We start from the raw sequence: 27,584 nt of genomic DNA, 5'->3' as shown, positions 1-27,584 counted from the left end.
ATGAAGGTAGATACTCAAGATACAGAAGACTTAAATATCTCACTGCACTGTAACTTTACTTGGTCTTGTATTAGAAACATTTTTGAGTCAAATATAATACTACTACAAACCCCTGATTACTAGTATAATCCTTTATTATTATTTTTATTCAATTTTAATATTTCTTTACTTTCCTAAATAGTAATTTCACACGTAATTTGTGCATGCATGCAAAATAGTTTACAAGAAAATATATGACGTGTTTGCATGTGGACAATACGATTTTGCGAGGATAAGCAATTTTTGTAGTACTGACAGACAGTTTATAATGTGTGTGCGTTAGAGGAAAAGAGATAAATAAAGAATTAGGATAATTAACTCGCTCGAAAAGAAGGGGTTTATTAAAGAATACAAATAGAAATTCTACATAGTTAAGCTCTGATTTGGAGACTTTGATGGTTAGAATGAGTTTATCTAAGTCAAAATTATGATGAATAAGATTCGTTAATATAACTGGATAATAGGTTGAAAATAATACTGGCAATGTGTTGGGTATTTCCCGCCAAAACCTATAAATAGATAACACAAGAAAAAAAAAGGAAAAATAGCGGAAATTGATGTAAAAATATTGAAAAATGGAAGTTCCAATATTTTCAGAAACACCTCTTTCAATGCAGAGGAATAGAGAGGCCTTTGTTCAACAGATTAAGAGGTAAGTGTGTGTGGGGGTCTAAAGAGATCAAAAAGGCTCTGGATAAGGTTTTAACTAAAGTAATAATAAATGAATAGGGATTTAGGGGAATATTTTGCTATAATGGGTATAAAAGATTGCGAGTATTATAGTTTAGAAGAAGTTTCGGAGAGAGTAAAGACTTCAAATATAAGATTTAATAGAGATGTGATGAGGAACGTATTTTTATCAATAAAGCCAACACATATAGATAAATGTAGTGGAAAGCAAATTAAGGATAACTATTTGAAAAGAAGATGGGAACTTCAGACAATGTTAGACACCTGTTTTAGGGAGTTTGAAGCTTTGGAACAACTTAGACAGCAAGCTGAGAATAATTTGAGGAGGTATGAGAATGTTGCAAGTAAATACGACCAAGAGGAAAGCAAGTTAATGATTCAAGTGGTCAGTTTGGATTTACAAAAAGAGATGAATTTGGAGGTAGGATATAAGGTTCACTTGGAATGCCAGGATCAAGTAATTGAGACTCAATGGAAAAGGTATCAACATGATAAGAAATGCGTATTTTGGAATGAGTTGTTCAGTTTTGAGATTGAGAGGAAATTTGCAAGTGAGGCAAATATTTTAGATATAATATTATTGGATAGTAGAAGTAATCTGCAGCTAGGAGGATGCAATGTAATCTTAGATGAGCTTGCAGACCAAAGAAAGCATGAATTAAGAAAGGAGATTTACAGTAATACTGATGAAGTTGTAATAGGATCTTTATTGATTTCTTGTCAATGGTTATATTCGAGACATATTCTATATAAAAGTTATGTAAGAGAATTTAAGCAAAAAAGAGATCAGAAAATGGAAGATTTGAATACTTATCAAAATGAACTGGCTTGTTTAGATGAACCTTTCTTACCAAAATCAAACAATCTTTCTTTATATTCTTATTTATCATCAGTTCCAGATTATTTAGCAAATAAACTGGATAACTCACTAACTCAATTTAAAATGAATGGTCCAGAAGTACTTTACAAATATGTAATTTTTATTTCATTTCTTCTTCAATGGATTGCTAGTGCTACAAGATCATGCTATTTGGATTCTTTGACAACTTGTTATATATTTTGGTGTAATCTTGGTAATGAGGGATTTGCTTCTTCTAGATGGACTAATAATGGATTCAAATTTATCCTTTATTCCATATTTATTTCACTTATTATTGATATATTCTGGATGAACATATTCTTTCCAGCGTGGAGTGTTAGCTCTGAAGAAGGTGACCTTCGCAATTTCTCTAAAGTCTTTACATTCTTTAACTTTGTGTGGAAGATCATACTTTTTTTTATAATCTGGAAATCTAGAAATGATTTTATTAAATTCCAGCAATACGATGAAGCCCTATTGAGAAAAAACAAACATGGAAATCTAAGTCTACAAAATCATCTTAATTATTAAACATTTCCCGCCTACTAGATTCATGCACCCTTCTCTTACTCTGGTTTGACAACAGCTTTCAAATTTAGAAATTAATCAATTAATTACCCTAAATGATTGTCTAATTAATTTACAACTAATAACTATTCTATCCTATTTCTTTTTTTTTTTTTTTTATAAATATATTTGGTACCGGTACCTATCATAAATTTTTATATCGTCTCGAGATCCAATTTTTAGATATGCATGCATACAAAAGTAAGATAAAGAAAATCAATAGAAATAGAAATAAAATATAAGGTAAGGAAATGAAAGAGCTTCCAATGTATAAATATAATAAGTTTTCTCTTTTAATTTCCATCTTTCTTTAATTAACTTCTAATGTATAGACTTGTAATAGCAGTAAATGTACGAATAAAGCTTGTAAGAAGGACTAGAAATTTACTCCTCTCTCTCTTTTTCTCCATTTTATCCCTTTCTTTCTCTTTGTTTCTCTCTATAATAAATAAGAATGAGTTCCCCCAAGCTCTTCTTGTTCATAAATATAGAGAAACATTTAATATTTAGTTTATAGTAATTTGAGAAATTGGATTCAACCAAGTAAAACTAGACTTTCAAATTTTGTCCCTCTTACATTATTTCTTCTTATTCTCTTTCTATGTTATTCCTTTCCTCTCTTCATTCCTCGTAATAAACTATTTCCTAAGTAATTTATTATTACCAAATCACTTCCTCCAAGACCAACCAATATTCTTAATAGAGCTTCCCAAAGCTGCAATCTTTGACTTGTGAACTTCTGGATGTCTGTAATGATAAATTTTCTCATAAATTCTATGGAAGAATCCATAAATGAAATAATAGACTTTCTTTGGATATCCCAAAGGATTATTTTTGATATTTAGTATTATCTTATTCACTTTTTTGTAGAAGATTCCCCAGTTCTTCTTGAAAAAGAAAATAATTTGATCACAAAATCTTATAGAATTCCTTAAAAAGCTCAATGCTTTGCATATTAATTCTTTAATATTAACAAAAACTTTGATTGATCCTGATTTTAGAAAATGATATATATTATATCCACAGGATCCAATCTTTGAAATGATCTCACTATTCTGAATCTTTTCCTTCGAATCTGTTATAGCTTGAGATAATGATTCCAAACGAGGAGTTGGATAAGAAAATACTTGACTCTTACTCTTAATCTTCTCCTCATATCTAATCTTAAACTCCTCTGGTTCAGAACTCTCCACTTCCCTTGCTGTTGTTGAAGCTAAATCTATTGCTTCTTCTGTTGATATATAACCTCTATGGTAATCTTTCCATACAAATGAATCTGAAAGTGAATTCTTTCCAGATTCGACAAATTCTGAAACTTGACCAATTATTGGCTTTGCAAATGTTGCTGATGCTCTTGCTACATTTACCAAGTTATATTCCTTTTCATCTGATCCCATTATAAAGTTACCAATTCCATTTGCTATGTTTCCTAAAAATGATCTTCTTGTTTCTGACATTTTGAAAAAATATTAAAGAATTTACTCCTATTTATTTCTTTCAAATTCTATTTAACAATAGTCGCTTTTTTTACAACTCTGTAAAAAATGAATCTATCTTATATTATTTAGGTACCTTATTGGTACCCAAATAATCTAGACATCACGTGTTATTATGATCTTTTTCTCATATCTACATGAAATACTTTGGATTCATTCTCTTTACACTTTCTTTACACTTTCTTTTCCAATATAGACTGGACATTCCGTCTTTTGGTAGTATTTTCATGTACTTTTCTTCTGTTATTTACCTATTTATTAATTTGTATAATTGTGCATCATTTAGGCGGGAAAACATGCACAAATTATGCATGCACAATTTTTAGATAATATTAAATATTTATTAAAATATAATAAAATTATTAAAAGAAAAGATGAAGATTGAAAATTGAAGGGATATAAAAGAAACAACTAGATATAGAGAGACAAGGCGAGTGAGTAAAAATATGATTTTTAAGATTAAAAGTTTATTAAATTTAGATAGAAATGGTTTTCTTTGGGTATTAATTAAGACAAATATAGAAAATGACGATTTGAGTGTTAACTACTGCTTAAATAATTATGCCTACAATTCATCAAAGGAAGGATTCTTAGGTGAAGGTAGTTACTTTAGGGCATATAGGGGTAGGAAACTTTTTTCTTTTAATAAAGATAGTGTTGAAAGTATCTTAACTACACTTAAAATAGGGTTATTATCATGTCTTAAATCTCATAAAGTTGCTTTGGTTATGGAAAATAACCAAAAGATAATTTTATCTGTGTATGAGAGGGTGATTTTGGAATATTTAATAATGAGAAAATTGAATCATTCCAGTATACCAAGAGTTCTTGACTTGATTGAGGTACCAGAATCGAATCAAATAGTGCTGGTTCATGAGTATCTACCTTTTCAGTTGATGTATTGGAATAGGTATGGTAAATTTTATAGTGTAATTAATAATTCCAGAAGGATTATGGTTTATAGTGAGAAGATTTCAATATTAATATTGTACCAATTACTTGTTTGTGTTGATTATTTACATGAACATAGAATTGTACATAGGGATATTAAGCCAGAAAATATCTTTTTAACAGAAAGAGTTGATGAATCAGATTTGATTTGTACTGTTGAAGACTTGAATAGTTTGGATGAGGATGAGGAGGATGAGGATGATGAGGATGAATTGTTTGAGGAAAAGTGTCTTTGGGAGGATGCTCCCATATTTGAGTCAACTTCAGGAGCAAAAGCTGAACAAATAAGATTATTAAGAGGAAGAGATGTGGAAGAAGAAGAAGAAAAGGCTTTCTTGGGGAGGAGCTCCTTAATGCAGTTATTGGTGCTCAAAGAATATATGGAATACTTCCAAAAAGACTTTCCTTCAACAAATAAGGAGTCTGATACCGCACTTAAGTTTATTTCCAAGTTCCAAGTAAAACTTTCCGATTTCAACTCATCTATTATAGTTAATGACTCTGGGTTAATATATGATTCTGGTAAGTTTAATTATATTTTAAGGTGATTAATAGGAGGGAGAGGGAGTAAACTTCTAGGAATATATCATCATCATCATCATAATTACTATTAATTAATTAACTCTTGATTACCATTTATAATAGAAGGATCTATGTTATTTACTCCTCCAGAGTGTTTTAAGTTGGAATGTACCAAAGATGGAATAGATGGATTTAAAAGAGATATTTGGTCAATAGGCTGTGTTATGTATTGTATCTTGAATGGAAGTCCTCCATTTTTTGGACAAGATACAAGAGAACTTTTAAGATCCATAAAAGAGAACTCTGACAACTTAGTTTTCAACCGAGAAGGAATATCATTGGAAACAAGAATGCTGATTCAAGATATGTTGTGTATAGATCCAATTAATAGAATTTCTGTCAAGAATGCGATTGAGAGAGTAAGAAAAATGTTGAATTAAATATTAATTTAGAGGTTATTATATTTTCTTGGTTGGTTTAAGTTTAACTTGATTTATTTGAAATGAATGAAAATATATAAAATTTTGTCTTTTATTGCTTTGAATGCTTTCTTAATTAATTTGTATGAGTATATACAAACTTTAGTAAAAATCACCAGGAAGTGAACCAAATGAAGAAGAAGATTCGGAGGAATTTGATCCAGAGGAATTATTCTTTTCTGATTGATTGCTCGGTTCGAATACAGATACTTGTGTTGTAGTCATCAAAGATGCAATACTAGCAGCATCTCTCAGACCAGATTTGACAACTTTAGTAGGGTCAAGAATACCACTTTCAATCATATCAACAAACTGACCAGTCTGAGCGTCAAAACCAAAGTGCTTACTTCCTTTAGAAAAGACTTTAACCAATTCTCCAACGATAACTGAACCATCAAAACCTGCATTAGAAGAAATGAGGTGGCAAGGTACCTTGCATGCATCTTGAATAATCTTAACACCCATTGCCATATCATAATTTCTAATAGGATTCGATTCATTTGATGACGATTGAGAGGGTGTTAAAGTTTTTCCAGGAGGAGGACTTTGAGAATATAATTTTCCAAGATTTCTAGATGCCCATAACAAAGCGGAACCACCTCCTGGAACAATTCCTTGTTCTATTGCACACTTTGTGGCATTCAAGGCATCGATAAACCTATCCTTAAGCTCAGAAATCTCAGTATCAGAATATCCACCAATCTTAATTAAAGCAACTCTGCCTGTTAATCTTGCAAGTCTTTCTCGAAGCTTTTCTTTATCATAATCAGTAAGCTTTTGATTTTCCTCAATTTGCGATTTAAGTAAGGAAATAGTATCTTTTACGTCTTTAGGTGATCCTTGACCTTGAGTAATGATTGTTTCATCTTTAGAGACTGAAATACTTTTACACTTACCAAGGAATTCTTGTATTTGATTAGAATTCATCTGATCAAGCTTTGCATTTGAGAACTCTTCTTGAATAATTTTAGCTCCAACAGAGACTGAGATATCCTCCAGTATTTGCTTCCTATGATCCCCAAATCCTGGAGCTTTCACTGCACAAACTTTTAAATTGAGTTGAAGTTTATTCAAAATCAAAGCTGTTAAAGCTTCTCCTTCAATTTCTTCAGCAATAATTAATAAAGGAGATCTGGAAGAGATACAGAATTCTAGAATTGGGAGAATAGACTTCAAAGATGATATCTTCCCTTGTGAAATCAGTATATATGGATTCTCCAATTCAACTTTTTGGTACTTTTGATTTGTAATAAAGTATGGGGATATATAACCCTTGTCAAGTTTTAACCCCTCAACAATCTCCAACTCACTTTGTGTAGTATTCCCCTCCTCAATATTAATTGTACCATGCCTACCAACTTTACTATAAGCCTGAGCAATCAAAGATCCAACAATAGAATCACCATTTGCACTAATTGTAGCAACATTCAAAATATCATCATGAGATTTTACTGGTTGGCTTAATAAATCCAATTCATTAACCACATGCTCAACTCCAAGCTTGATTCCTCTAAGTAGGTCCATTGGATTTAATCCTGCATCAACTTTCTCACAACCTGATTTGAAAATTGCTCTTGCTAACACTGTGGCTGTAGTTGTACCATCACCAGCCTCCTCGTTTGTTGATATTGCCACATTCTTTAATAACTGAGCACCCAAATTCACTGAGCCTTTACCAAATTGAATTGCCTTTGCAACTGTGACCCCATCTTTGGTAATCTTTGGAGCTTCCCCAAATCTCTGCTCTATAACGACATTTCGACCTCTTGGCCCCAAAGTCACTCCTACAGCATCTGCAAGGTCGTTTGCACCTTTCAACATTTCTTTCCTGGCTTTTCCTCCAAAACTAAGCTCTTTTCCAGAGCTTATATAACGCATTCCGAACCTAATAGCAGCGCTTCTTAACCCTATTGAACCTTCAACTGACTTGTAAAAATTTATACCAGACCGAAGCAACATCTTCTCAAACTATTTCTCTATGATATCTCAATTCCTTCTAATAATTAGAAAAAAAAACACCAAAGTTCCTCCTTTTCTTTAGTTATAAGCTTCGTGATGAAAAAGTTTTCTGTCAAGAACATTTTCCCGCCAAAATAAATGTCATTTTACCAAAATTCGAGCATCATGCAAACATTTGTAACATTGTCAGTAAAAATGACTGCATGTGGAAATATGTCATTGCATGCAGACACGTGTAAATAATATGCGATTTTGCTGTAATACAATAATTGTGCGAATATTTAGTGGAGCTAAGAGAAAAGGAATAGTACTTAAGATTTGAAGAATTCATATAAGAGAGTTTTCTAAGTAGCACACACCAAATTTAATAATAAATAAAAGAGCAAATACATCCATATTTACAACAATTGGCTGTATAGATAAGAATAAGAATATATTTTTGAAGATTTGAAGATAAACTAGGGGTACAAACAAATTATATATAATAAAATGAGATAGAATTATATGATTAATTAATATAAAATTGGTCATAAAGTCAAAATGATAATAATTGTCTCTAAATATTAAATTACAGAGTTAATAAAAGCACCAATTTTTTGGTAGTACTCTTTTTTGGGGTTTGGCCCTGGAAGATTATGGTTAGCTCCCTCAACCCACCAAGTAGTTACTGGAGGATGGAATTTATTTTCTTTCGCATTCTCAAACAACTTCTTAGAGTTTGAAATATGAATAACTTGGTCATTAGTTCCATGCAAAATAAGAATTGGAAATGGCACTTTTCGAATATTCCTATAGTTTGGAAATACATCACATGGTATATCTTTCTTATAATCTGGAGCTAAAAGAGCATTTAAACCCGAAGCTATTCCAGATTGAATAATAATTCCTCCTAAAGGGAGCCCAGACCTATTACAATCAATATTGGATTTATCAGAAGTTGTTCTTGTACCTGTATTCTTTCTCAACTTCTTCCTAAGTTTTCTAGCAAGGTGTATTGTTGGAGCTGAACCTATACTTTGTCCTAACAGAAAAATTCTATCAGTTGGAAAATTTAATTCGTCTCTTGCATATTCATAAACTGCTTTAATATCTGCATAAATCCCTCTCTCTGTCGGTTTTCCTTTGGAAAGACCATATGATCTATAATCATAAGCTAAAACATGCGCATTTAACTTTAAGCTCAAATTTACAAACCAAGGTAGCATGCTTCCAATATCTGTCGCATTTCCATGACTAAATATGAATGCTGGAATCTTTTCTCTAGTACCATCTTCATTATGAACTGGGGATATACTAATGCAAGAAATAGGTATCTTTGATCTACCACTTTCCAACCAAGTACAAAAAATATCAGCCTTTCTCTCTCCAACTAACAAATCTTCCAATCTCTTTTCTATATTAGTCACAGATCTTAAGGTAATCTTTTCTAACCCAAATCTCATGCGTATATACTCCTTCTTAAACTCTATTTCGCTTCCATCTCGATCTCTCAATACTAGACCGCTCAATTTCGGAGGAAAGAATGAGAATGATGATACCACTTTTCCTCTTAAACCCAAAGCCGACAAGCAACATAATGTTGCTATTATGGGACCACTTGGAATCTTATTTTCGTTCTGAATTTGTCCTTGCCCTTGCCCTTGCCCTTGTCCCTGACCTTGTGCTTGGTGTTCTGAACTGTCCAACCTATACTCCAAATTCTTTTCACTAAAATCTGTCATTTTCCACCCTTATTCTCTCCACGAAAAAAAGCTCCAAAGCAACCCAATATTGCTTTATATCCTCCAATTCTTATATACACACGCACACACACAAATTAATAAACTAAAGTCTCACTTTCTCCTTATTCTCGCACCTTTTTGATATTTGTAATGAAAATTCTTTCAGCTTTAGTTTCTCTTCTTCTCTTTCTACAGTTCCTCTTATTCTTCTCTTCCCTTTCTTTCTATTTCACTCTACCACTACCACTCCTTGCACCTTGTTTAATTTTAATCCACCAATTTTTTTTTTCTCTCCTTTATATTGTCCTCCCAATTATATTATCCTTCCTATAAAATGAAACCCGCCAAAACATGCAGAGCGCGCCTTAGGGCGGGCTCTGTGAGTTTATTCATTTAATTATTCCCAAAGAATAATTAATATGGATAATAGTGGTAAAGAAGAATATCCTGCTTTCAGCTCAGAGTTTGATGGGTTTCTCAAGGAATTAGATTTAGCCTTGAAGCAGACAGTAAAAGAACATGAAAAAGAAATTACTAAGACAAGGGTGGATCAAAAGGTTAATGATTACAATGCTTCAATAGAGTTTATATTGAACAAGGCGAAAAAAATCTTAGATTCTATAGAATCCTAGGAAGTATGAAGTATATATTTTATTCAGTTGTAAATCATCCTCTCGTTAATTTAGACAAAATTTTACAAAAAGGAACTATAGAAAACAAAAGATAAATTAATTAGTCTAATTGTTATATATACGTATAAATATATATATTACTACAAAAATATTCATTATTAAAATAATTGTCCAGTTCTCTAATTAAAAAGTTTATTAAGTTAAATAAAGAATTAGGTATTCCATTGATTCATTGATTCATTTCATTTCTCTTATACCTTTGTAAATTCATATAAGAGTTGCAGATGATATTAAAATAGATCATCAGTTGCAGCTCTAGCAATATCGACCATAAAGAAGTTCCTAGTGGCTTCGTGTAGTTTATGATCAAATACTATAGAAGTTTGTTTCTTATCTTGTTTTAGCTTCTGGGAATGGCTTCTTTGCGTCTTTTTTCTTGGGATTCTCCGAATTTTGACAATTGACTCTGTTTCAGTTATATTCTGGAAGGAGGTATCTGTTCCTGAAGGACAGATAAATTTGGAATAACTTCTAGGTATTCCTGGTCTATATAGTATTTCTAAGGAATTGACAGAATAAGAAGATTTTGAAGATGAGGAATCAAATTCCAAAATGCCGGATGAATCTTCCTTGGATATGGTCTTTGTTTCTGTATCAAGAATTGTATTGGGTGATAATGAACCATTTTCGGAAAATTCGGATGATCTTCTACAAACCCCAAGTCTACATGAGAATAATGCATTGCTATTGGAAAATAAATCAATGTTTGATGGCCCAAATTCTAAACTGCTGGTATCGGAAGCGATTACTGGTGCTAAAGATGATATATTTGTGGGAGATGAGTTGGGTCTTACTTCAAGAAGCATCATTTCATACTCCATTGTGAGGTCAGAACAGCGCTCAGAAGAGTAAAATGGCTTTCTAATAATAGAATTGGCATTGGAGAATGCATGAAGACTTGAACCTTGCACATTATCAAGACACCATAGAGATCCTAAGACTTCTTCCATATAAAGATTGAAATGTTTGATTAAAGGTTGCTGATTCCAAGTAAGGATATCATCATAACTGACAGTACGGCCAATAATCTCTGTAATATCTTTAACTGATAGAAACTCTACCCGTTTTAGGGTATTCTTTGGTAAGAATTTGATATTCGATAAGTATTTGTTGCATTCTTTGTCAAACTCTGATTGGCTCATGAGCTTACAAGCTGCAACAATATTAGCACATTGTGCTAATCTACCAGAATCTTTAATATGAGGTCCAATAACTCTTAACCATGTGGATCTAACATTTCTGATAGGATCAGAAGCAAGTAATATGAGAGGATTAAGGAAATAGGCATAAAAAAATCCTCTAGGAATATCTCTAATAAAGCGATCACACATTTGTATAAACTCTTGTCTATGATGGTATTTGGTTGAGATTGCAAATGTTTTAAGAATACACCAAATTAGAGCTAATTCATTGAATAACTTACAGTTACCATTTTCTTCGTCTAGAGAAAACAATACTCGAAGTTTCTCTGAAAATTTGGGGTAAGCATCATTAAAATTTGCATTCGTGATTTGGACTTGATTATAATTATTATTGCTAATAAATCCATTAACTCCATTGATAATTCCAGAATTAGTAGCAGAACCAGTGATTTCTCCATTTCCCTTTCTTAAAGCCTTAGACGAACTTGGGGAGAAGTTATAAATAGATGAATATATTATGGACGAGTTTTGTTTATGAATATATAGCGGTTGAAAACTCTTATATAGGATATCATTAACATCTTTATTTTGCTTTTCAGAGTCACTGATTGAAGAGGAAAGATCTTTGTTCTCCTCTTTTGATTCAAAGGATTTAGAGTTTCCAGTAACATTCACAGTGGTCACGGAGCAAGAGGTATCAATAGGATTGGAGGAGGAAGGAGTTGGTGAGGAAGCTGAAGTAGATGAAGATGATGTGGAAACTGATGAAATAACCTGAATATCTTTTTTAGGGCCAGAAGTGGATTCTGGAGAATGAATTGGATTTGGAAGATCGTGGACATTACCCCCATTTTGGAAGAAGTGCCAAAGGAACGGCGAAGATATTCTTAAAAGAGAGGAAATACTGTTTATAGCAGTTTTTCTAACTTCAGAAACTGGATCAAGAAGTAGCGAAAAAGCTACTGGGGATAAGTATTCTTGAGCAAATCTTCCAGTAAAAAGCTCCTGGGAAGTCTCTGAATGTCTCCTAATTTCCATATTCCTTAAGTGGAGATCTATACAAATCTTTCTGATCTGGTTAGCTAAGATATTTCTGCATCTCCAGTCAATTCGGCAAGAATTAAGTAGGTCAGGGAACTTTTTAATAAGTGGTTCCACGTGTTCCTTATGAGGAAGGCATTTAATGATGTCTGAAAGACAGCCAAATATGGCTCTTTTTACATAGATGTCACTATCATCCAGCAGTTTCCCAATGATATCATGCAAAAATGATATAATATCTGTACGAAGATGGCAGCCTTTGGAACATGGAAGCTTGAAGGGAGAGCCTATTAGAAGACATTTAGCAGGTTCTTGATTAATATTGTTAAAGAACATGTCGGCTCCCTTTTCAATCGTGTTACAAAACTCTTTTTCTTTCTTAATCTCTGCACTACTTTTCTCGCTTTTCTCCTTGTCCATTGTACCGCTTTTACTCATGTTGGATGAATCTGATAAAGGAGGATTTTGTAACAAGGAAGTGGAACGAATAAGATGAGAATGAGATCTATCTCCACAAGAAAGTGCAGTTGCTAGAATTAAAGACATAGAGGCGGCAATTGGAAGCCTTACTGAATAATGAGGGCTCTCAACAAGATGAGCCAAAAGCTTAGAAAACTCAGGCCAGCTGCTGGGACCCATACGTGAGAATACGGAGGCGAAGCTATAAGAGCAAAAGTAAGATGGTCCATTGAACTCAAGCTCTCTAAATGTTAACCCCAAATTACTCCCAAAAGGAAGCAAGGAAATCTCCTCATGCTCTGTTTTAATATCCATTGTCGCAGATGACTTCCTGCTGCTAAACGTCTCTATATGGCCTCTAGAAGCCTGATCATCCTCTTCTGTGCCCTGCCTATTACAAACCTGACTATCCTCTTCCATTTTAGAGACCTTGGAATCAATCTCTGATATCGCTATATTCTCATCTGCTTCAGAAGACACTCCCATAGCCAAATATATATCAAGAATCTCCCTTGGGACACATTCTGGGTCCCTAAATAAAGTAATTAGAGGGCCAATCTGTTTGTTTATATCGTTGATAAGGTCTTTGTCAGAAATATCCCTCAAAATCTCAATTAGGAAAGTAGAAAAATCGCTGCTATCAATAGTTTTTATACTGCTGAAGATACCAATAATCACTTTTACTGCACATTTCCTAACTGCTTTCGAATCATATAGTAATAAACGCTTGAAAACTGTAAATAGCTCTGAAAAACTCTGAGTGATTCGAATTACCTCACAAAGATTCATAACTGTAAACATTCGGACTCTCTCACTGTGATCATCTGCTAGACATTTAATTTGAGGAACTATAAATTGCATGCAAATATCTTTGCCCATATACTCAGCTAAACCATTCAACATCCAAGATGCTAAACATCTCGAATCCTCATTATCCAAGTCATTCGCAAGAGCCAAACTAATAGATAAAATGGAATGAACTCTATCTGAATGCCTTAAATGGGAACATAATGTTATACCAACATGGCAAGCAGCCTCTTTAATAGAAATGCTTGTATTTTGAATATCACCCATCAAAACATCTTTTATTATTGGAATAATAGTCGATAAAACAACATTGTAACCTTTTTCCAAATCAGATTGTACCAAAAACCCAACTAAATCACCCAAAATACTCAATACTCCTCGCCTTACATCCTCCTCGTTATCTTTAATTAACCTCCCTAATATTGGTAACAAAGTACTCGTTGCCTTGGAATACCCAACATCGTGGCAAATATCTATAAACTCTCTAATCAAAACCAACCGTTGTAGAACAACCTTCGAATTTGAATACTTGATAGCTCTATCTAATGGAGAATAACTTTCTGTTGCACTCCTTAGTAAAGATCTATCGTAGCTCAGTCGCTCCATTGAAGCCGACGAACTGGCTACTGAGAATTTTGCCATATGCCTAACAATTTGAGTTCTTCATCTTTTTTTTCGTTAATTTTGGAGCTATTTGATCATTCACGCTCAATTTGTAGCTTTCTGCAAAAATTTACCCTTATTTCCTTCTCTTCTACTCTCCACTGTCTTGGATAAAAGACCCGCCCAAGAATTAAGCCTTAAAAACTTGCCGAGTATTTCCAATATGTACACATAAAAAATATATATATATTTATTATATTAATTCCAAATAATTCCCAGTTTTTCAATCTTTGGAAGCCAGAGCTGGGATACTCTACCAATTTTTTCGCAGTTTTCTTTCCCAAAATTGGTCAAATTCAAATTTGGTATTTAGTTTTTCTTTTTACTGTCGGCCGCTTATTTTTTCTATACTATTGGTTAAAGTCCTTCCTTGGCTTCTAAGCTTAATTTTTCTAAACACTTCAATATTGAAATTTTCTTTTATCAAGAACCTCCGTAATTCTTACTTTTGAGGGTAAAGGCTACTTTGAATAACTGCCGATTCCAATTTTTTTCAAATTACTTCGTAAAACCTCTTAATTTGCTTGTATATTGTAATTTGTCAATGCATGCTATTTCTGGCCCAAGCGCATGCACACTAAAATCCGAGCTTAATTCCCGTTTGCATGCAACGCAGATTCTAAAATTCGAGCATCCAGCTGACTGTATTTATATGAATGGCGTGGATAATCGACACTTTGGAGTTGGCCTTTACTGCCTTGAGGATGCAGAGTCTCAGCACAGAATTGGGGGAATCAATATATATGACATCCAGTCAGTTCTGGAGATTCATGATGGCCACCCAAATTACTCTTCTAAAACTGCAGAAAATGTAGAGCACAAACCCAAAATGTATATTAATGCAGAGTCAGGAGTCGTTAATTTTAAATGGGACCCTAAAGATGTAAACCTCAACAATCCGGACTTTACCCACATTACTTGTCTCTGTTCCGATAAGAGCCTTAAACTATTTAGAATAGACTCAGATTTTTGCAGCTATAAGCTTCTTAATTCTGTTAGGTCTGAAAATATAGACAATAACAACCATGTAATTGGGCTAGACCTGTCTTGTATTTATTTTAATGGTACCAGGTAAGCTAATATTAGGTTGGAGAAAAAGGGGGAGGGAAAAAAAACCTTTTTTTTCATCCTAAATTTCCATCCTAATTTCTATATCTCTTGAATGACCTAACTCCTTTGAATCTTTGAATGCTAATTTTAGAAAAACCTGCTATAGCATTTCAGACGGAAGAGTTTTCATTATTAGAAACTCTGAAATCATTGAAAACGAATTCCATGCTCATCCAAATACTGAAGTATGGACAGTGTCATTTCTTGACCAAGAGGGAAATCTCCTGGCAACAGGAGCTGACGATTGCTCTTTATCTTTATGGGATCTCAGAACAAGTTGTACTGATGAGCCAATAATGAAGAACAAGAAATCCCATTCTATGGGTGTAACTTGTATCCAAAAGTCGAATAGAAATCATCAATTTTGGTCAGGTAGTTACGACGAAACCCTTAGATTCTGGGATTTTAGGATGATAAACTCTCCTATTTATGAGCACAAAACTAATGGAGGAATTTGGAGAATTAACCAATTTGAAGATTACCTTGGAATGGCACAATGTTATTATGGTTTTGAATACTTGAAATTAGATCCAAATTTGAATATAGAAAAACAACATATTTCTGTCCCAAACGATTCAGAAAGTCAATTTTCTCACAATTCCATAGTATATGGAATTGACACATTCAGAATGAATAACACACTTTTTGGTTTTAGTTGTAGTTTCTACGATAAAACTGCACTTATCTTCCAAATTCTGGAAGAATAATGCATACTCACACAATGAACATCTTCATCATTTCATTTCCTTCAACTCATCTCATATAAACATTGCTTCCTAAATTTTTCTTATTCATTTATCTTGGGCTGAATTGTTTGATTAAATCTTATATATAATTGATTTATATTTAACTCTGACTTTGGCGCCAAAATGGTCCGGTATTAATTAATAGAAATTACAAAGAATATTAAAATTACCAAGGTAGACAAAATTTGCTAGTACAAAAAGTTTGACTAAAAAGAGAGAGGAAAATGGGTTCAAACGATAAGGAACTTTCTGCTCTCAGAAGTAACATTAAGGAAAAGGGAGAATTTAGTTATTATTATGCTCACAAGAACAATTCTCAAGACCTCAAGGATGCAAAGATCTTTGAAGGACCAGGAATAGTAACAGGAGGACAGCCAATTTTGCTGCATAAAGATGATGAAAAAGAGCCTGTTTCTGACAAGCCTCGAAGTGTTCAGATTAAAAAGTATTCATGGTCAGACTGTGGAGAAAGTATTGAGATTTATATAAGCTTACAGGATCTAGCCGAATTGATATCCAGTAAATCACCTGTTGAAATAGCAGGGAAACCAAATTTGGAAGTAACAAATAATACAATTTCATTGGAAGTTTTATCTGAAAATACTAACTTCCTTTTTAAAATTGCAAACCTTTCTAACCCTATAGACTCAGAACTTTCTAGAGTCAAAGTTTCAGCTAAAAGAATAACAATTATCTGTTTCAAAGAAGACTCTGAGTTGAAGTGGAACTCCCTTTGTAGGCCAATGTTATAATTTTAAGTTTTGGATTAAATAAGTTACATTAATTTTCTAAATTGATTATTTCCTTTTCTTTTATTAGTTCTTTGTCTTTTCCTCCCTCCTGACTTATTCTTGATTATATTGTGTCAACAAAGATCTTTATGGAATTATTGATTATACTAATAAGTACTTCAAAACTAATATATATTTTTTCCATCCTCAATGTTTAAGCTACTTAGAGTCTTTTGTTGTATAGGTATTCTTTTCAATCTCGCTCTAATTAATTGAGTAAAAATTTGAATAAATAAATTAATAAACATCTTTGAAAAAACTTACCCGCATGTTGAACAGATTGGAGCTTTAAATTTTGAACAAAATATCGACAGGCAAGATGAGCATACATATCCTATTTCAATTTTCTGATGATGACAGAAACATACAGCCAAACCTGTCTGCTTTGTTTTATTAATGGAAATAAAAATCTCCTCACGTGCCTGAATAGAAGGTAATAAATGAAAAATCAAAAAAGGAGTCAATCCCTGATCCAACCAATGATGATCCTCCTTATTTATTTCAATGTTACTCTCTGCCAAAGAGTCTACAATTTGAGAATACTTCAAATTTAAACCATTACATATATCAACTAAATTATTCAATAAAGGAGATGGATTCCTTGTAACACTCACAACATCAATCACCACATCCTGATTCAAAACATTACAATTAATTTAATGTTTAATAATATGAGTAAATAACTTACCAATTTTTGTGATGCAAACCCACAATTCAGCAAAGATACATACTGAGAAATGTATTCATCTTTATTTGAAGCATCTAGTAGTATAATACGATCTTTTTCTGATCTATTATATCCAAACTTCTTTCTTGTACTATTAATCTTACACAAACACTTTGAAATGGTTGGGCTCATCTTCATCTCGCCCAATGAAATTCTTTCTGAAATCTCCTCTAACATCTTTGGCATTATCTCAAATTGTAACTCCTTTGTCAAACCAGATATAAAGCCATCAAACAACAAATTTTCGCCTTTTGAGTCGCATAGATATATATTCAGCTTCTTTTTCTGACCAGTACTAAGATTATATAGCCTTGTGAATTGAAATACTGAATTCAATACGCATTCTCCCGAAACCAATAAGTTATTTTGAGTATTTGATTGACTATCTCCAGTGTCCTCATATTTAAATAAACTTCTTGAATCCAGAATTATATATAAAGTCCCCTCCATAGCCTACTTTTTCATTTATCGTTACTTTGAAATTACCACTTTAATTCCAAATTGGCGCCAACATTGGAATGATTTTTGTGATCTCAAGCCTATTCTAACTTGAATATTTTCATGATTTATCACTATAATATTCGCTACTATCATCTTCCTTAATATGTTCTAGCTGACTAAATAGTTCACTTGCATTGTTTGGCTTTGGATTATATATTGACCTAGAAGTAAGTTTTTCCCTTGATTCAATCAAAGGTGACTGTTCATTCTCATCAAGTTCATTATCTTGGTTGTATCCTGAATCTCTCAACTCGCTGCCAAGACTTTTGTACTTAGAATAACTGTTTCTGGGACTTCTGCTGATGAGTGAAATTGGCTTCCTTAGTGAGGGCAAATTAATTCCATAATTATAATCTGTAAATGTATGCATTGTTTGTAATCTATTACTAACCAATTTATTAATTCCTTGTTCCATTGCATCGCTCTTGTTACTAAATCTCTGCATCTCTGTTACATTATTACTTTGAGAATCACTAGTAATACCATTATCTTCTGAAGCCATTTGCAGAATTTCGACCATGTACATTCTTAATTGCTCGGATGAGAGACTTGCATAAGTTGGAAGTAGAGTTCCAACTCCTTGAACAAAATGAGTTCTTACTTGTGTTTCATCAAAACCACTAACTAGTTCCATTATATCTCTTGTTGGCACAATTTTATCATTAAGACTTTGTACAATCATCAGACTTTGAAATCTTTCAGGCTCTAACTCCATTCTACTAAACGTAAATCTTCTAAAGTTTATGATAGATGGAGAAAACATTATCACAGGAACTTTGCTTATCCTTGAGTTTACCTTGCTCACACTAACTGCTGAAAAATCTGACGTCATAATTATCTCAGGCTTGAAGGCCAATATATTCTTTTCTATTATATCTTTTGCAACATTTGCACAACGCTTCAATACTATTATCCCAGTTATTCTATACCCTACAATGATTAAAAAAGCCTTTGATTTTTTTTTTTTGTTTTTTTAATCTTCAATCAAATTGAAAATATTTTAAACTTACCATTAATATTGGTAATACAATCTTCAATCCAAGATTAAAAGATACCAAGAATTCAACTATTCTGTATTATAAGATAAATAAGTAAATTGTTTTTTTCCTAAATTTATTTAATTTAAAACTTACATTAATACTATAAAAATCAGCAATGATATAGCAACATATGAAGTCTTGGACCTTATTATTAAAGTTCGATACCTCAAATCTGGAGACCGAATGTATGAAACCCCAACAATCTCCTCTACTTGCTTCTTTCTATACGACTTATAATTATCATAAAATCTGCAAAAAAAAAAAAAAAATTATTATTATTATTAGAAAATAAGAAAATATTTCTATCATATATTACTGAATTAACTTCAAACTCACCCATGAAGATATAATACTCGAATCCCATTCAAATTATCCATTATTCTCGCTATCTCAGTATATTATTCACACTAATTATCCTAAAAACTTTACTATTTCTTGGCATTCCAATTCTTAAACTCGATAAAATTCGAAACTTCAACATAATCCTCTTTAGTTCTTTTTTATGACTCTATTTTTTCCATCAGCTACTTTTCACAAGTGCCACAAATTTGCAACGCATGCAGCCCCCCCCTTTGCATGTTCCCCTTTTGACTGCTATGCCGTCATTCATGCAATGACATAAGTTTTGCCGCCATACGTGGCAGTATATGTAAACCTCCCACATGCACAAAGAATAAACTACATTTGAGAAAATAATAAGAAAAATATTCAATATACTATACTGGGAATCTATGTACTAAATGAGAGTTGCTAATCAATATAAGATGGATGACTCATCTTTTGTGCAATTCTTATAACTAGAAACTCAATAGTGAAAATTATTGATAAAATGGGGTTGCTTCACAACAGAACTTTCAACCCCAACAAACTTATGGCCATTGTTTGTATAACTTAGAGTGGCTGCAGAGGAGGTATTCACCTGTTGTTGGTTTCTTAATGATGCAGCAAACTCATTATTATAAACTGAATTGTTATCAGAAGACCCTGACAAAAACTGGCTGTTTAGCATTAGTTTATGTTGTTGTCCGTCGTTTTTAAAGAACTTATGACCTATTGGAGGATTTGCAGGCCTTAGAGACGTTCCAACTGACTTATAATAGCTTCTCTGGGATTCTGCTAAGTCTTCAGAAACTGGACTCTGACCGCCACTATAATTATTGAAATGTGTAGCATGTGAAACATTATGAATATTTATCTGATTACTACTATTTATGTTTGCCACTGAACTCTTTCCCATACCAATGCTTTGTTTTCCCACTTCACAATATTGTTTCTCATCTTCTATGAAAGTTTGGTGAGAGCTCACATTGTTAGGTATAATATTTGATTTGATTATAGCAATTACCTGAGGATGCCATAGAATTGGAAAGTTATTATGGAAACAAAATAAAAGCTGTTGAATACAATCTGGGTGGAACAAAGCCTTCTTAATACTCCACCTTGTATTTGGGTTGGGATCAGTAAACCCAATAAAGATCTCCCACATGAAGTACTGGCTCTGCTTCAATTGAGTATTCCCTTTTTGTTTTCCTTTACTTAGAATCTTGTTATTAAAATCACTTCTGATTAGTTCCACTACTTTTAGAATATAAGGAGCTGCTTCCGTAACATCCAATCCTTTCTGTCTGCAAATAAACCTACCAGTGAGAAACAACAATAAGTTCATTCCAACTGCATAGTTGTCTATCTTTTCGGTTAAAGGCCCTTTAAATGTCAATACTTCCGGGGGATTAATTTCAAGTGTTCCTGGCCATTCTGAGGGGCTCAAATGTAACTTCTTCGTTTGTTCACTCCACCCAAAATCACCTATTACTATTGTTTTATTTGAATATCTTAAAATATTCGTTGGTTTCAAGTCTCTGTGTACTACCCCCTTGTCTTGGAAGTATAATACGCTCTGAATTAGTTGAATAAAGTGCTGGAAGGCTTCCAATTCGCTTACACAACAGTTCTCACGCCAAATAGTACCATCATCTACATAATCTTGAACTAATAGGCTTCCTTCTGGACCTACTACGATCTTGTGTAGCCTAACTACACCTGGGCATTGGCTCACTATGAGATTCTTTATTTCTGACTGAAACATTCTCTCAATCCTTTCTACTGTATCTGAGGGATAAGTATGAGGTTCTAATAGTTTTCCTGCATATTTCTTCCCTGTTATTTTATCTTTCAAAAGCCAAACTTTAGCATAAGTCCCAGTTCCTATCATTTCAAGTCTTTCATATGAACTATAAACGCTTGTATATCTTTCATCAATTATTCTTTCCCAATTTGGAATCTTTTTATACCAATCTGCCTCAGTAAATCCTCCCAAGTTCACCTTCTTGTAGTTAGTTTGGTTCAATGAGCTTTGAGATCCAATTTTGCTACTCAATTTAGTGTTCTTATCTACAATTCTGGTATCATATTCATGATCTCTTTTCTCAGTAAATTCTTCACTTATTTGACGTTTATTAGTTTCTAACTGTTGAATTACTCTTGGGGTTTCTGAAATCTCCATGTTTCTGTCAACATAGCTCCCTTCCATTACTCCAATACTTTTTTTATATTCTGATATATTTTGTCTGATGAAGTTTCCATTTCTTCCTAATATATCATTTCTATTGTTCCCTGTAAATTCCATCTCTTCTCCATGTTGTAGAAACTTTTTATCAGAATAACCAGAATTAAAGTTATGCTTGAATCTAGGTGTTGAACTTTCATTCCTCATACCATCAGTACCTCCATTATTGATATCCCAAGTGTGTCTGTTCGGAGTGTCATAAATCCTTGTGTTCCCTGATATATTACACCCTTCGTGAATAGTATACATGATAACATAATCCAGCAATCCCTAAATCTCCAAATATTCACCAAATAATTGCTTCTCCTATGTCTGATAACACACTCCTATTATTATCGTAATTAATCTCTGATAGACTCTGGTATATACCACATTCAAGCTTATTGACAATTTGGTGTATTTCAAGCTTTAAATCTGTATATATTTCTTCTAATTTTAACCAAATTCCATCAAATAGATTACAAAAAAAGAGTTCTCAATCTCCAAAAGAGCTGGTAAACTCCTTATTTCCTGAATACCTCCTTCACTTGTGTGTCCCCAATTTTCCTATTTTTTATTGCACCCTCCATACCCGTCATGTGTGACGGGTATGTATTTGCACGCCTGTCACTCTAAAATACCCGTACGGATGAGATACATTTCAAATCATTCCAATAACTCACATTTGTCTACTTAATTATGAAAGAATTCTCACCTTTCTCGAAAACATCACCTAATATCCGAATAACCCATTTTACCTAAGATTCCGAAATTTGAAACTTTTTTTTATTTGCATGTTTTGCCCGCCAAAACTTTATTCCTTTTTAATTTTGACAGAGTGATTATTAAGTCTTTTAATTAAAATAACAATAAGGAAAGGAATAAAAACGAGGAAAGAAATTAGGAAAGTTCCTGAAAATGTGATGATATGTGACTTGATTCTGTAATATGCTTGAAATTTGTAGTTGAGTAGAAGATGTTCAGGAATATAGTAGGAACTCATATTATATACTAATACTGGTCTAGGCTTAAAAATATCGAGCCAACCAAAATAATGATCCAACTCATCATTTTGTATAAGAGATGGGATATTGTTATTCTTTGGGAAATCTATAGAAATGTCAGAGGAGCCAGTTGGGAATCTGATTTGTGTGTTGACATTTTCTGAGTATATTCCTTTAGCTGAAGGAATCATAGTAAGATTAAGCATGTATAGCTTTAAATTTTGATCGTAGAAAACAACAGTTTCCAGAGGGAGATTGTATTCCACAATGTAGTCAAACTGCCATCCGCCCATTAAAGGTGATCTGGGCTGGATTTGGAGCATTGTGTGAGAGGCCCCAACTCTCCAAGCATTTGAGTATGAAATATTTCCAATCTGGTCATAGTATTCCAGTCCAACAGCTCTATATGGAAGAACATGATCTACAAATAGACAAACATGTGTGTTATGAGGTAGTACTGTTCCTGGATTTCTCATCCTAGCAAAACCTTGCCCTGAAAGGATCATAATTTCCTTTCTGTGGAATTCTCCTTTGTTATGAGCTGCCATATTTATTCCTGAGTATTCTTCTTTAACCTTAACATTTCCCCAGTGGGAAATTTCAATGATTCTGGAGACTGAGTCAAAGTAAACGAGATGATTGTTTAATGAAAAATGAACCAAAAACTTATCACCTTGTTTGTCCTGGCTCACCAAATGGACTACCTTGTTTTCTTGTCGCTTCATATTTGTTGGTATTACTCTCTCTATAATTGTTCCTGCTAAAAACTGAATTACTATCTTTTCTTTAGTAACTTTGTACTTGTTTCTAAGCCTGAGTTCATCCTCAAACACCAAAAGTTGGTTTTCTCCAAGTCTTATAGCTTTTGGTAAAGCAGAGTAAGGATTTCCCATATGATACTCTATAAATATGGTCCTCTCATCATCTGAAAGATTACCAACTTCTATCTTAAATGACTTTTCTGCTTCAATTTTTTCAACTTTAAAGTTATTAGAACTAATAGAGGAAGTTCCTGCTGAGATGAATCCAATTCTTGAAAATTGGTCTTCTGGAAGAGCAAAAACGTATTCAAAACCAGAAATCTCGTCTTTAATACTTTTAAGTTTCACTTCCATAACTACCTTGGCAACTCTCTTTGTCAAGTAAAAAGTTCTGGTAACTTGTGTTGAAACTAGTTCATCTAAGTTTCCTTCTCCTCCAATAACTATTGAGATCCAGCTGAATAATACCAAAATACTTAAAAAATACATCTTAATTCCGCTCATTTTGAGCATTATTGAGATTCTTTGACTTTTAAAAAACTCTAGACTTTTTTTTACCCCTCTTTTCCCCCTAAAATTTTTTTTATTAAACATTTAAAAAAAAAATTCCCCTATACCGGCCTTTATTTATTGCTCTATACCGGTGTTGCTGCATTAAGTAACTTGGCACACAAAAAATTCAAATTAGCTAAAAATCGTGAAAAATTTGGCAGTAAGCCCATAGAAACAAAACTTAAAACAGAAACTAACAACTTTCTAATTATCAAAACTTAGTGTTTAGCTAGTTATGCCTCTATTTAAGCCTAACAAAAATCTACTAGTACCAATATTAACATATAATTTGTGAGTTTCACTCCTTAAACTCCTTGCCTTTGTCTAGGAGCGCAACGTATAATATCGTCAACTCTCAAAATCATCTCAGCTGCCTCAGTAGCTGAACAGATCTGAGAGAGTTTTGATTCAAACGACTCAAGGACGCCAAGTTCCTTCATATCTCCAGGTTGAGCGACTTTAAAATCAATTCCATAGGTACTATTACCCTTATAATGAAGAGCTCTAAGTTTAGTAACAATCTCAGCACTATCATAGCCTCCATTATCCAAGAGAATAGTGGGAATTTGTCTCAATGCATTAGCAAATGCCTCAATTGCAAGACTCTTTTTTCCTTCAACTCTCTTAGAAAGTTCATCAACTGAGACACTCATTAACATTTCACTACATCCACCACCATAAACCACTCTTCCATCACTAACAGTTTGGAAAAGAACTGCCAGAGCATCATGAAGACTTCTTTCGGCCTCATCAAGTATATGAGAAGATGCTCCTCTTAATACAATGGTGCATGCTTGGTTTTTAGCACATCCAGAAAAGCGGATAAACTCGTCTTCTCCAATCATAATGGTATCCATAAGTTCACAAGTTCCAAGAACTGTTTTTTCTGGATTATCAAAAGTACTAACAATATCTGCTCCTAATACAGCTCCAAGTCTCTCAACTCCTTCAAAGTCTGCATGTTCTATGGCAACAATTCCAGCCTCTTTGAATAATTGATCAGGATAGTTATAAATAAGTTGTCTATTAATGAATACATTACATCCATGCTTGAGGATTTTCTGGACTTTATTATACATTTTCTTCTTTTCTGCTTGTTCAATTTCCTGAACAGTATTCATACTATCAACAGTGACTTTAGCACCGTAGATCTTAATTTTGTCAGTATCCATTGGGGTATTTGCTACCAAGATTTTACAGTTTCTCATAACCTTTGGTTGGCCAACTCCAATCTTCTTTTCAAGAATGAATCCTTCTTCTAAGAAGGAGTCCTGTAGTGATCCTCCAACTTTTTTGATGATTTGGATGTAGTCCAAATTCATGTTATCTCCAAGTCTAAGAATAGCTTTTAAAGCTAAGTTAGCAAAATGATCCTTCTCAACAGTGAGAAGTTTTGAACTTAGAGTAGTTCTTGCTATATTTAGTAAATCAGTTTCAAAAGCTGAACGATCTTCACGGTTATTAAAAGAATTTGAGCTTAAAGCTTTTCTAGCCTCCTCTAGAGCCATTCTATATCCAGCAATAATAACTTGAGGATGAATCTTCTGATCCAATAATCTCTCAGCTTGTTTAAGTAATTCTGAAGCTAAAATAACAACTCCCGTTGTACCATCTCCACATCTATTGTCTTGTTGTTTACTAATATCAACCAATATCTTGGCAGCTGGATTGTCAATTGAAATAGACTTCAAAATAGTAGCACCATCATTAGTTACTATAGGAGTAGAGTCAATTGGGCCTTCCTTTATTGGTTGTAATATTTTATCCATTCCTTTTGGACCAAAAGTAGTTTTCAAAAGATCTCCTATTGCTATTGCTCCTACAATTGACTGGAGTCTGGCCAATTCACCCTTGCTCTCCTGAGCTCCATCATCCATGATCTTCGGTACGACTGATGTCATCTTCGTCTTTTCAGTTCACCTCTTAAGAAAATTTCCTTTAAAATTGAAAGAAGAACTTTCTGCCCCAAAATACTAGTCTTTATTATTTAATTCCTCAATGACATTAAGGATAGCTATTACCCCTCCTTTTTTCTACTTCCCACTTATATTTACCATACAAGTAAAAAAATTACAAAGCTTAAGTCTTATTTTCCCGCCTATTTTTTTTTATTTTTGATCTTTACTTATTATTTCTGTCTTTTAATCAATACCGGTACTTTTTGAGGCGGGCAAACTGTGGCGCTGCTTGTGTGTAATGAAAATAATATTGAAAAAGGAATGAAAATGAAATCAAAATAAAGAAAATTAGTGCAACTAAATAAAGAGAGTAAAGTAGATAGGAATTTATTTTAGTTATTATCATATGAATAGTTGTTTTTGTGTAGGATAATGTTCTTGCTTTACTTTTTCATTTTGTGGAAAACAGTAGCAGGTCCAACAATTCCAAATGTTTCTTCTAGCTTTAAAGTATCAGAATAGGTATTTTCAGCAAATTTTTTTGCTTCATCATTATCACTTATAGTGGGAACTGACGTTTTGAGAGTACTTTTAAGTTCTTCATCCATTTTTTTCATGATTTCATTCAGTTCATCAAAATCAAGTTCACTTAAGTCGCTTTCGAGAGTTATATCACTCATATCTTCATCATGATATTCTGGAAGTGAATTTGGATCCGAAAAATCTAGGTCTATGCCGTCAAAATAAGATTTCTCTTCCAAAATATCTGAGAAATTAAAAGATTGATCATTTTTGAAAGATTTGGAGTCTTCTGAGTAGACTTTTTGGATATCTTCAATTAGCTTTTTAGAGTATTCTTCATTATTCATCCAACTGCTTGAATCGGATTCATTTTTATCCTCATCATTTTTAGATGATAAAATCATTTTTGATTCTTTTAAATTGTTTGTTAAATGTACCCATAATGTACGAAAATCATCACTCTTTTGGGATTTTAAGTCTTTCATAAGTTCTAGAGAATCTTTTACAAGAATTTGAATATCAGACTCTTTATTCTTAGTCTCCTCATTTGATTTCAAGTATTCTGTATTGGTAAATTTCCAGATAAATAAATTCAAAGATTTACTTGGATTGATTAAATATGCTAGATAAATCCCATAAGTTAATAGACATCCATACAAAAGCTCAGAATGGAATTTCTTATTTTGAAGATTCTCTGAAAGATGATTTATCCAACTATTTCTTGAAAATTTTGGAGGAAGCATTGTCAAGAGAGCTTCATTAATAAATCTCGAATATTGAGTCCTTGTCATGCAAATCTTTACTCGAATCAAGTCTTTTGGTAAAAACATTTTAACATTATTCTCAGAATCCTCTTTTTTTCTCAATCTTTTTAGCTCTAAAGAATCATACCTGTTGCCAAGAAGATATTTAAGTGAGATTTCTAATAGATAATGAAACTCAAATATCATCTCTGCTATTTTTTTTGGAAGTATTACATAAAAATTATGAAATTTCTCTACATGATTAATTTTTGAAATTGAGTCAAACTTATCCATAAAGATCTTTGTAAAGGATTCTTCTGTATAACAATCATTAATTTGGGACTTTATTATCTCAAGAGCAGATTTCAGAGACAAATTCTCTGTCATATTGTCCATTATTTCTGGAGGAATCAAATAAACTCTTCCCTTTAATATAAAACATCTATTTGCTGAATTATTTGGTTTCATCCAATTTGGTAAGATATCAGCCAAATCTATCAAAATCGGATCTCCATCACTACTTATTGCTTGAACTACAAGATTCTCCATACTTTCTG

At 32.9% G+C, this 27,584-nt stretch overlaps 15 protein-coding genes across 15 annotated transcripts; 5 read left to right on the top strand and 10 right to left on the bottom strand.

Moving 5' to 3' along the window:
• Nucleotides 1-760: 760 nt before the first annotated feature.
• Nucleotides 761-2,119, top strand: Chro.60568 (multi-pass transmembrane protein). The annotated part of the gene is made up of 1 exon (XM_662634.1): nt 761-2,119. One exon carries the CDS (start codon nt 761-763, stop codon nt 2,117-2,119), a length of 1,359 nt encoding a protein of 452 aa, XP_667726.1.
• A 704-nt stretch (nt 2,120-2,823) lies between these two features.
• On the bottom strand, nt 2,824-3,612 carry Chro.60569 (hypothetical protein). Its single annotated transcript, XM_662633.1, has 1 exon — nt 2,824-3,612. One exon carries the CDS (start codon nt 3,610-3,612, stop codon nt 2,824-2,826), a length of 789 nt encoding a protein of 262 aa, XP_667725.1.
• Nucleotides 3,613-4,097: 485 nt separating this feature from the next.
• Nucleotides 4,098-5,150, top strand: Chro.60570 (serine/threonine-protein kinase). Its single annotated transcript, XM_662632.1, has 1 exon — nt 4,098-5,150. One exon carries the CDS (start codon nt 4,098-4,100, stop codon nt 5,148-5,150), a length of 1,053 nt encoding a protein of 350 aa, XP_667724.1.
• A 555-nt stretch (nt 5,151-5,705) lies between these two features.
• On the bottom strand, nt 5,706-7,562 carry Chro.60573 (Hsp60). Its single annotated transcript, XM_662631.1, has 1 exon — nt 5,706-7,562. One exon carries the CDS (start codon nt 7,560-7,562, stop codon nt 5,706-5,708), a length of 1,857 nt encoding a protein of 618 aa, XP_667723.1.
• A 563-nt stretch (nt 7,563-8,125) lies between these two features.
• Chro.60574 (hypothetical protein) lies at nt 8,126-9,283 on the bottom strand. Its single annotated transcript, XM_662630.1, has 1 exon — nt 8,126-9,283. The coding sequence occupies one exon, from the start codon at nt 9,281-9,283 to the stop codon at nt 8,126-8,128; it is 1,158 nt and encodes a 385-aa protein (XP_667722.1).
• Nucleotides 9,284-9,702: 419 nt separating this feature from the next.
• On the top strand, nt 9,703-9,915 carry Chro.60575 (hypothetical protein). Its single annotated transcript, XM_662629.1, has 1 exon — nt 9,703-9,915. One exon carries the CDS (start codon nt 9,703-9,705, stop codon nt 9,913-9,915), a length of 213 nt encoding a protein of 70 aa, XP_667721.1.
• Nucleotides 9,916-10,205: 290 nt separating this feature from the next.
• Nucleotides 10,206-14,066, bottom strand: Chro.60576 (heat repeat-domain protein). The annotated part of the gene is made up of 1 exon (XM_662628.1): nt 10,206-14,066. One exon carries the CDS (start codon nt 14,064-14,066, stop codon nt 10,206-10,208), a length of 3,861 nt encoding a protein of 1,286 aa, XP_667720.1.
• A 565-nt stretch (nt 14,067-14,631) lies between these two features.
• Chro.60577 (WD domain protein) lies at nt 14,632-15,162 on the top strand. The annotated part of the gene is made up of 1 exon (XM_662627.1): nt 14,632-15,162. The coding sequence occupies one exon, from the start codon at nt 14,632-14,634 to the stop codon at nt 15,160-15,162; it is 531 nt and encodes a 176-aa protein (XP_667719.1).
• Nucleotides 15,163-16,167: 1,005 nt separating this feature from the next.
• Nucleotides 16,168-16,695, top strand: Chro.60579 (hypothetical protein). The annotated part of the gene is made up of 1 exon (XM_662626.1): nt 16,168-16,695. One exon carries the CDS (start codon nt 16,168-16,170, stop codon nt 16,693-16,695), a length of 528 nt encoding a protein of 175 aa, XP_667718.1.
• Nucleotides 16,696-17,371: 676 nt separating this feature from the next.
• On the bottom strand, nt 17,372-17,911 carry Chro.60580 (transcription factor). The annotated part of the gene is made up of 1 exon (XM_662625.1): nt 17,372-17,911. One exon carries the CDS (start codon nt 17,909-17,911, stop codon nt 17,372-17,374), a length of 540 nt encoding a protein of 179 aa, XP_667717.1.
• A 109-nt stretch (nt 17,912-18,020) lies between these two features.
• Nucleotides 18,021-18,794, bottom strand: Chro.60581 (hypothetical protein). The annotated part of the gene is made up of 1 exon (XM_662624.1): nt 18,021-18,794. One exon carries the CDS (start codon nt 18,792-18,794, stop codon nt 18,021-18,023), a length of 774 nt encoding a protein of 257 aa, XP_667716.1.
• Nucleotides 18,795-19,807: 1,013 nt separating this feature from the next.
• On the bottom strand, nt 19,808-21,817 carry Chro.60584 (protein kinase). Its single annotated transcript, XM_662623.1, has 1 exon — nt 19,808-21,817. One exon carries the CDS (start codon nt 21,815-21,817, stop codon nt 19,808-19,810), a length of 2,010 nt encoding a protein of 669 aa, XP_667715.1.
• Nucleotides 21,818-22,361: 544 nt separating this feature from the next.
• Nucleotides 22,362-23,906, bottom strand: Chro.60585 (ribophorin i). Its single annotated transcript, XM_662622.1, has 1 exon — nt 22,362-23,906. One exon carries the CDS (start codon nt 23,904-23,906, stop codon nt 22,362-22,364), a length of 1,545 nt encoding a protein of 514 aa, XP_667714.1.
• Nucleotides 23,907-24,169: 263 nt separating this feature from the next.
• Nucleotides 24,170-25,765, bottom strand: Chro.60586 (TCP-1/cpn60 chaperonin-related protein). The annotated part of the gene is made up of 1 exon (XM_662621.1): nt 24,170-25,765. One exon carries the CDS (start codon nt 25,763-25,765, stop codon nt 24,170-24,172), a length of 1,596 nt encoding a protein of 531 aa, XP_667713.1.
• A 440-nt stretch (nt 25,766-26,205) lies between these two features.
• Nucleotides 26,206-27,576, bottom strand: Chro.60587 (sgt-related protein). Its single annotated transcript, XM_662620.1, has 1 exon — nt 26,206-27,576. One exon carries the CDS (start codon nt 27,574-27,576, stop codon nt 26,206-26,208), a length of 1,371 nt encoding a protein of 456 aa, XP_667712.1.
• Nucleotides 27,577-27,584: the final 8 nt, after the last annotated feature.

Source organism: Cryptosporidium hominis (genome assembly GCF_000006425.1).
Source record: "Cryptosporidium hominis TU502 chromosome 6 CHRO016173, whole genome shotgun sequence".
Taxonomy (NCBI): Eukaryota; Apicomplexa; class Conoidasida; order Eucoccidiorida; family Cryptosporidiidae; genus Cryptosporidium; species Cryptosporidium hominis.
This window is presented reverse-complemented; position numbering and strand designations above follow the sequence as displayed.